Here is an 8,462-nt window from a genome sequence, read left to right on the forward strand (position 1 = left end):
CTTCCAAGCGACCTAAAGCTATACGTCTTTCGACTTGTACTTAAAATGTCCTCCGTAAATGTGGATTTGGTCCCCTCGTTTCAAGTAATAGACGGGGTAATTTTGCCCTCTTTTTTCTCATCGGAAAAAGTGAAAGAATGTCTGGATTTGATTCCGGACGCTGGTGACATAGTCCTCGTTACGTACCCCAAGAGTGGAACAAATTGGTGCGCGCAAATTCTAAGTTTGATGAAGAACAAGGGCATTCCACCTAAAACCGGAAAGGAGTTTTTAACTTGGTGCCCCTTCTTGGAATTTACTGGTACCGAAGTACTGGAAACAATGACAAAGCCAAGATGCTACAAGATTCATATGGATTACTCTCATACGCCAAAATCTTCGGAAGCCAAATATATTTACGTCATCAGAAACCCCAAGGACTGTTTGATATCTTTGTATCACTTCATGCAGGCAAAGTTATTTGGATTTAAAGGCGGAAAATTTGAAGTGGTCTTCGACTTGTTCGTTAAAGGAGACATTATCTACAACGATTACTTTGACCATATCCTGTCCTGGTACGAGCACAGGAACGACGACAACGTCCTCTTTCTGTATTACGAGAAAATGAAAGACGACATTGAAGCGTCAATCAAGGACATCGGAAACTTTCTGGGTGGACCGTTTAAGGAGTCGATTGATGATCCAAAGGTTTTCGCAGACGTTATCGAGTACAGTAGTTTGGACTACATGAAGAAAACTACAAATGAATTAGTTCGATCAGCAATTTCAAGAGGCAAGGAAGACATCCGTATGAGCCACTCAACTGAAGCGGAACAAAATGACCACGACGAAGCTCCGACTATGGTGAGAAAAGGGATCGTTGGCGACTGGAGAAACGTCTTGACTCCAGAACAGAACTCCATTCTGGACGAATTAATCGAAAGAAGATTTAAAGGAACCGAAATGTACGACTACTGGAAGACAAATGGTTGCATATAACCATTCTTAGCCAATTTGTGCTATTGCTGGTTCAGTAAGAAGTAACATTTGATGTTAAACTGGAAATCTACGTATTCTTTATTGCACCACTAAATAAGAATTGTTTTCAATCACACTTACCGATTGTATCATTAGGAAAAATAATTTTAAGAAATAAATATTATATTTGATTTATTACGCGTGGCGTATTTCATCCTGATGTAGTAGTTTTAATTTGTGGAAAAAGCGAAAAACTACAATAATTCAAGCGATCTCATCTTGAGAATGGTGAAGTGGCGAATTTTTCTATTAGCAACTAAACAATACTTATTAGTTAAATTTAATTGGAAGCTATATTGTTTAGTTTATGGAATCTTCGAGGTTTACTTTCAACCCCTCATTGTCCCCTCTTTGATTTCCCTAGTAGCTGCGAAATAAAAAGTGCAAAGTGTCGCCTCCTTAGAATTGACACCGTGGCTGGGTGATGCAGTTGTTTAATAAAATAGTCTATGGAGCGACTCCCTTGAGTACTTAAAGTTGATATTAGCAGAAAAAATATCAAAGCAATTTACATAAATATTATTTTAGTTTCACAAATTATTTACAAAATCTTCATTTCATTTTTAAACATTTAATTAAATCACGGCCACTATTGTACAATCTATCGAAACGTCTGCTAGTTTGAATTCTTATTTTGTTTTTTAAATTGTTGTTCAGACGTTGGTCTTCACGTTCTTTGGTCGTCTTTTGGCGGGGGGCTAATTTGACTTTATGTAAACCTGCTACTTCTACTTTTCATCGGCCATGCGTTCTACATGAAGTTTTTTTTAGCAAATTCAGTTATAGTTTGTTTTATTTTCGGGTAAAAAGACCGTACCTCATTTTCATTTTGTCAGTTCATCAAGTGGATTGTATCTTATTAATAAATGTGGTTTTTAAATTGAGAAGTGATAGTTCAATTTCTTTAAAATGCTTGAAGCCTACGAGCAATTGTGAACCCCCTGAAAGAAACTCTACGCTACTGCTGCTATGTATACCATGCATTTGTCATATACATAATACATACCATGGAAAAATTGATTAAAACACGTGAAAATTTCGAATGTGGGTCAAAAACCGTATGTGCTCGGACTCGAGCTATGGGGTGGCGGAGTGGTTACCACTTTCGCCTCCTAGTGGCATAGAGTGAAAACTAAACAACAACTCCTTCTGCATTGAGTTTGCAAGTTCTATCCTATCTTGATAAAGGTGTTTCCCCTGAGGTGTTTGGCTTCTTCTTAAATAGAAACATTTTGAGGTTAACGGTAATAATTAGTGTAGGGAGCTGTTGGCATGAAGGGCTTTCCACCAACCTCTTTATGCCTTGTAAACCGGCCACCTTAATTAATGGGATTAATATTCGCTAGAGGAATTGATCCTAAGGTGGTGCCTTCAGTATTTTAAGCAAGAAAACGAGAACCACCGTTGGTCTAAAGGTTACATTTAACAACGTCGAAGAGGTAAAAAAGACCAACAACGTTTGGGGAAAGTAAAATATATGTATTTATTAAATAGGCCTTTTAGGCGAAGTTACAAGTTAGGACTAACGGAATGTTTTAAAAACCAAAACACGCGTGAGAAATTAAAAACACGCGACAAGAAAAACACGAAAATGACCACGTGACACACACTAAAAAAGAATCCTACAAAAAAGGACTGTCAAAAAGGATTATGTTCACATTAAGTTTAAAGAAATAAAAGGAACGGGAAAAAAACATCAACTGCTTGCAAACAAAACTATAAACCAGCCACCAAAAAACTACTGCCGATCGAAAGAGACGAAAATGTAACAACGTCGAATGCTAGCGGGAAAAATACGCCGCCGGGATGACCGCACGCGAATAACCTAACGTCAAAGTGACTGTGATGTAGTTCTTCCGCATACCATCAATGACGTCACAATCCGCTTCTTGTGTACAAGTAATTTTCCTACCAAGCAGCGGCGTACTAAAGAAAATCGGCTAATATTTAAATTCGGTACTGAGTTTCCCTCAGGTTTAAATGATAAATTCGTAATTCCTGTTAGGTGCATCGCGTGCTGTCATTCCAGCGGCGTGATTTTCCAACCAATGTTCGATATTGTTACGTTTTCGTCTCTTTCGATCGGCAGTGGTTTTTGGTCACTGGTTTGGAGTTTTGTTTGCAAGCATCAATTTCTTTGTTAACATCCTTCTTTTTGACAGTCCTTTTTGTAGGTTTCTTATTTGTGTGTGTCACGTGGTCAATTTCACGGTTTTTTTGTCGCGTGTTTTTAATTTATGGCATCGCGTGTTTTTTAATTTTTTTATATTCTGTTACTCTTAACTTACAACTTGGCCTTGAAGGCCTATCGGCCGAAGTACCACGTATTGGTTCAAATTAATAAATATATTTTAGTTTCCCCAAACGTTGTTGGCCTTTTTAACCTGTTCGACGTTGTTCAATGCCTTCGGTATTAGCCTAGTTAATTTTATAATTATTATTACTACTAAAGGGATAATAAAATAGTACATTCAAGGGTGAACCGATGAATTTTAATTTATCCAATAGGATCGCTGGCTATTGTTTTTGTATAGGGTAAAACGTCTATAGAAGCTTCTAGTCCTATCGTCTATGTTACAGTCTATTATAAAACTGCACGAGCCTTTCCTGGAAGCGGTTTTCGGAACTACAATTAAAACTGGGCAGGTTCCCTGTCCTCCCTTGATTCTTCACAGAATATCTGCATAGCTTAATACTAGAACGAACATTTGTAGTTTAAATAAAACCGTAGGTTTGTATCTTTAACGAGAGATGTATACAACATGTGTCTTCGCAGTTTCAACCTCCCCCCCCCCCCCCCCAAGAAAAACCAAATACCTGGATGTGAACTATCGCTGCCCAAACATTTACAGCGCGTAATTACTTTTAAATTAGGATATCAAAATTACATTGCGTAAGGATATGTATTAAAATTATAAATCAATTTAAAAATCTCGATATATGAACTATGTCTAAGCCTGCAAAGGTAGATGTTTCAAGTGACTAACATTAGCAGGATAGGAAAACAAATACTTCTGTCGTACGAGATGTATTATACACTTCTGATAAAACTTATTATTTTAACTGTGTGGTTGTTATCTGCTTATCAGAATATTGATTGCCTCCCAGTTGGTTTTCCTTAGTGCGAGTCTTTGAAGCTTCTTTCAATTGGGATAAGCGTTATCTCTACAAGTATTATATACGAAAGACCTTTCGCGAAATGTCTAGATAAGTGAAGTACTAATCTCCACTATAAAAATGGAAAATACAGATTCGAGGCAGTTTGTGATGGGCGCGAATTTCCTGTCAATCACGGAAAAATACACCCTATCACCGCTGAAGGTTTACCGTTCGTACTACTTGGCTTAAAGGGGCTCCAAAGTTCGGTGGCAAAATGTGTGTAAAGTCAGTAAAGTGCGAAATTTACGGTTGACTCTGCCCCCCCTCTGCCAAGGTCGAGTGAGGGGTTGGGGGAATGAAAAGCATGCTCAATTTTCATTTTTTTTGCCACCGAACTTTGGAGCCCCTTTAACGATGAATGACATGTTAACCTAGCGCTGCCTAAGAATATTTACTAATTTACATGACATATTAACCTAGCGCTGCCTGCCGGGAGTAGTGGCTCACTCCTGTAATCCCAGCCGTCCGGGAGGCAGAGTTTGTGGATGGCCGTGTGAGGACGACCACCAATCCCCCAACGGGTGGTCGGAATACTTCCGTCACGGGTGTCCCCACCCCTGTCCCCACGTATCCCCCGTTGGCGTGGCCGTCACACATATCTCGCCCTGATTAATCCGATGGTGTCTTCGCCGGGCTCGCGGTCTTCTCAGACTCAAATCAGCCCTTTCTTCTTTGAATTTAAAAAAAACCTAGCGCTGCCTAAGAATATTTACTAATTTACATGATATATTTTGATAATAGCTTAAAGTCATATTTTAGTGATAGTCTAAAACCTAATTTTAGTGATAGATTTTAACCCAATTTTTTGGCTAGTTTGAAACCATATTCTAGTGATAGACTAAAACCATATTATAGTGATAGCTTTAAACCATATTATAGTGATAGCTTAATTTAAACCATATTAAAGTGATAGCTTTAAACCACATTTTAGTAATATTTTAAATTCATATACATGTATTAGTGATAGTTATACCGAAACAACTGAAAGAAGCCATTAATGTAATGCCCGACTCAATTTTGATCGTTTCCCAGGCACAAAACCAATATCATAAATTTCAAAAATCAGTTTTCATTTAGTTTAAATAAATATTGCTTTGTATCAAACTATACTTGACAATTATGTAACTTTATCTTTGTTGTGTAAACACTTTGCAAAACAGCATGCAGGTTTGGGGTGAGTTTTCTCCGGCTCTTTTTCAAATGAAGTGTATGGTCAATAGTGGAACAAACTATCAGTAAAGATAAGGAGCGTCACATTTATGCGTATGATAAGACGTCAATGAAGAGATCGTGTATCAATCGCCGTTCAATGACTTTCCAAGAGGAACACGCAGGGATTATTCCTCTCGTAATTCTCTATCATTCGAGGGAGACTCTGACCATGATTGTTGTTGTTTAAGGGCTGTTTGGGAGGAAGATGAATTATTAGGTCTCGCAACTTAGATTAGGATATGTTTCGTCCGAATTTTTCAGTACTATTTTCTAGTTACAACTGAAACTACGATGTTGGTTCTCCGAATTCTTTAAAGCGATTTTCTAATTGCAAATAAATAATTAAAAACTAGAAAGGAACCACTTTAGTTGCGCAATATTTATTTTATTTTATGAACTATAATTCTAGTCTAACTATAGAATTATAGTTCGTAAAATTTAAAAAACTATTGTGGTTCCTTTCTAGTTTTTAATTAGTTTATACACAAATGCCGATATTGAGTTATATTGTAAATAAATACTTCATGACCTCAAAACAATTATTTTAAAACCTGGAAATGTTTTTATATTGTAATTAAATAATTTTTGGAATAATAACTAATTAAAAGTTAACGATTTTAAAGAGTACAAGTTAAAATTCTGAAGTAAAAAATAATTTAGTTCATCGTTTTTCTAATCTGAATTGAACCAGATTGATCTGAGCTATATTGAACTGAACTAGACAGAATTGAACTAGTCAGAACTAGACTAAATTAAACTAAACGGAATTGACCGGAACCGAATTGACGTAAGTCTTACGAAAAAACGAGATTTGGTTGACTTTTAACGAGAGGACCAAACTGGTAGACCATGACGTGGAAAATAACCTCCACATATTAATTATATAAAAACCAATTCCTTGAACTGAAAAAATTATGTCAATTCTTGTATATGTTACGGCTCAAAAGGGACTGATATCAAAGTAGTTCTAGGATACGTGTATTTTCAAAAACACAATGTGTTATTGATTCTTGTAGGGGAAATTATTCACGTAAGCGCCGGTCTATGGGGGTTATTTGAAAACTACAGAGGAAAAGAAAGGAGAGTTCAAACTTGGCAGCCAAAAGTTGTGAGATTAGGTTGTAAAGAGGATTTAGAGCGGAAATCTACCATTTTCCACAACACTGCCAGTTGCAATTGTCCTTAATAATTATATTTTAAATACTCGTCTAATGACTCAACTCAGAAATAAAATTTTCAGTTGAAGACTGGTATGGTTATGTTAAGGGACTTGCGTGACTTTGCAATAAAACTATTACTTTTGATACTAGGGGAAAAACATTTATTTACAAAGAAAAAAATTACAATACATATCGGAGCTGAGCTCATATTCGCTTTTTATATCCGGCATAACATGACTATCTCAGGCTAACAACTTCTCTCTTTTGTCTGTTCGTACCGCGGTTGGGAAGTGACCCCCACTCACGCAGGGGGAACTAAACGTAGCATCCTACAAAAGAAGGAAAATTCCAAACTAGGGAAGAAATTGAAAGTGTTAGGGACTCACCCCGAAAACGGTTTCTTTCGCGGAAAAACCCCAACTTATTAAACAAAAAAATTTATTTTCGGAAACCGTTTCCAACCCTTACAAGACTTATCAGACGGATATTCTGAAGATTTTGTTTATTTTAACTTAGCATTTAAATGGATTTTAGTATTATCCACAAGAATATATGTATGTATCTTACCTATGCTTAACGATTTTTAGCTACCTTATTCAATTTAAAAGTAAATTTTGACTAGTATACACAAACAACAATAATCTAACCATAGGACTATCAAGGCCTCCCTAAGTTTGAGTTGGGCATAAGGGCCCATGTATTCTGCACTAGGCAAGCTTGCATTGTGATATTTTTGCATGTGTTTCAGTTTTTGACCACCAGGTGGATTCATGTAGCCAGTTTGGCCAGTGATTAGCCTAACGGGAAAATATAACAAAGATAATACTCAAAAGCTTACAATGACAAAAATTATAAGAAAAATCATTTCAGTTCAATTTGTACAAAGAATCCATATTTTCAGAACTTAAAACACTTTTTTCATACACCAACAAAATACAATTCACTTTCTAGCATTATAGAGTCTCAAATTAAAATATTTTGAGGACCTAAGTTACTCGTTTTTTTTATCGCGTATTTCTTATACACTATAGCCCCGGGATTTTCTACTAAACCCAAGTTGCTACTCCTAGCCTAAAGGAAACCTGGCGACCAAACTTGCATTCACCCAAATGGTCCTCCCTCTCGCGTAACTTTACTGTTGGGGTAAGCTAGTTGATGGGGTTCTAGGGGTATGCTTATAATTAAATGATTTCGAGTTGCCATGATTATAATTAACAAGAGAAAGTTTAATGTTTACGAATAAAAAGAATTAGGTTAACCTATTAAAGCATTGACACTTGTCATTACGTTACAAAGCAAAAGATTACACTAATAATAAGTTCAGTTACGACCAAAATGTTGATACTTAATTTGAAGGGTCCGATTCCAGGTCCATAATGTCGTCGTTTTAGCTCACATTCTACCGTGGTTCATACTGTCGTGTTTGAGTCCGAACTCCACACACGCTTGGTGACTTTTCTGACTCCGGAGATTCACCCAAGCAACGGGATTTCAATCAAAGACGTTTTCAGTACTTGGAGGCCATTTAGACGCGAGTTAAATTAATTCGCATCTGCGACTCACGGAATAAGTAATCAAGTCGTCAGGCATTCAATCAATATCTCCGAACTGGATAGTTGGCAACCCTCAAAGGGAAGGTAAATGCGTTAAGGATGTCTCGCGACGGCATAGGAACAAGAAGTTGGGGACCCGCTAATCCCAACAGTGAGCGAACGGAGAGAGATCATAATAAAGAGTAGGGTAAAAAACAGGATACCTTTGGCCACAAGGTCACCTTTGACGAACCCTTCCCAAAGACCGTCCGTTGCGCGGTCAACTCAATGAGAACGATAGATCTAAAAAGAGTTTCACCCGGTCACCCTGGTTGTGACGACCAGAATTGCCACCAGAGTACCCCAAAGCTATCCCAACTAA

At 37.2% G+C, this 8,462-nt stretch overlaps 1 protein-coding gene across 1 annotated transcript; it reads left to right on the forward strand.

Annotated features, from left to right (window-relative positions):
* On the forward strand, positions 1–1,904 carry LOC149951338 (sulfotransferase ssu-1-like). The gene has a single exon (XM_090167973.1). It carries the CDS (start codon positions 46–48, stop codon positions 976–978), a length of 933 nt encoding a protein of 310 aa, XP_090024099.1. The 5' UTR covers positions 1–45; the 3' UTR covers positions 979–1,904.
* Positions 1,905–8,462: the final 6,558 nt, after the last annotated feature.

The sequence above is a fragment of the Leiobunum rupestre genome, chromosome 3 (assembly GCF_980474605.1).
Source record: "Leiobunum rupestre chromosome 3, qqLeiRupe1.1.hap1, whole genome shotgun sequence".
Lineage (NCBI taxonomy): Eukaryota > Metazoa > Arthropoda > Arachnida > Opiliones > Sclerosomatidae > Leiobunum > Leiobunum rupestre.

Coding starts and splice junctions, on each gene's coding strand:
- LOC149951338 (XM_090167973.1), top strand. CDS start 46: ATGTCCTCCGTAAATGTGGATTTGGTCCCCTCGTTTCAAGTAATAGAC.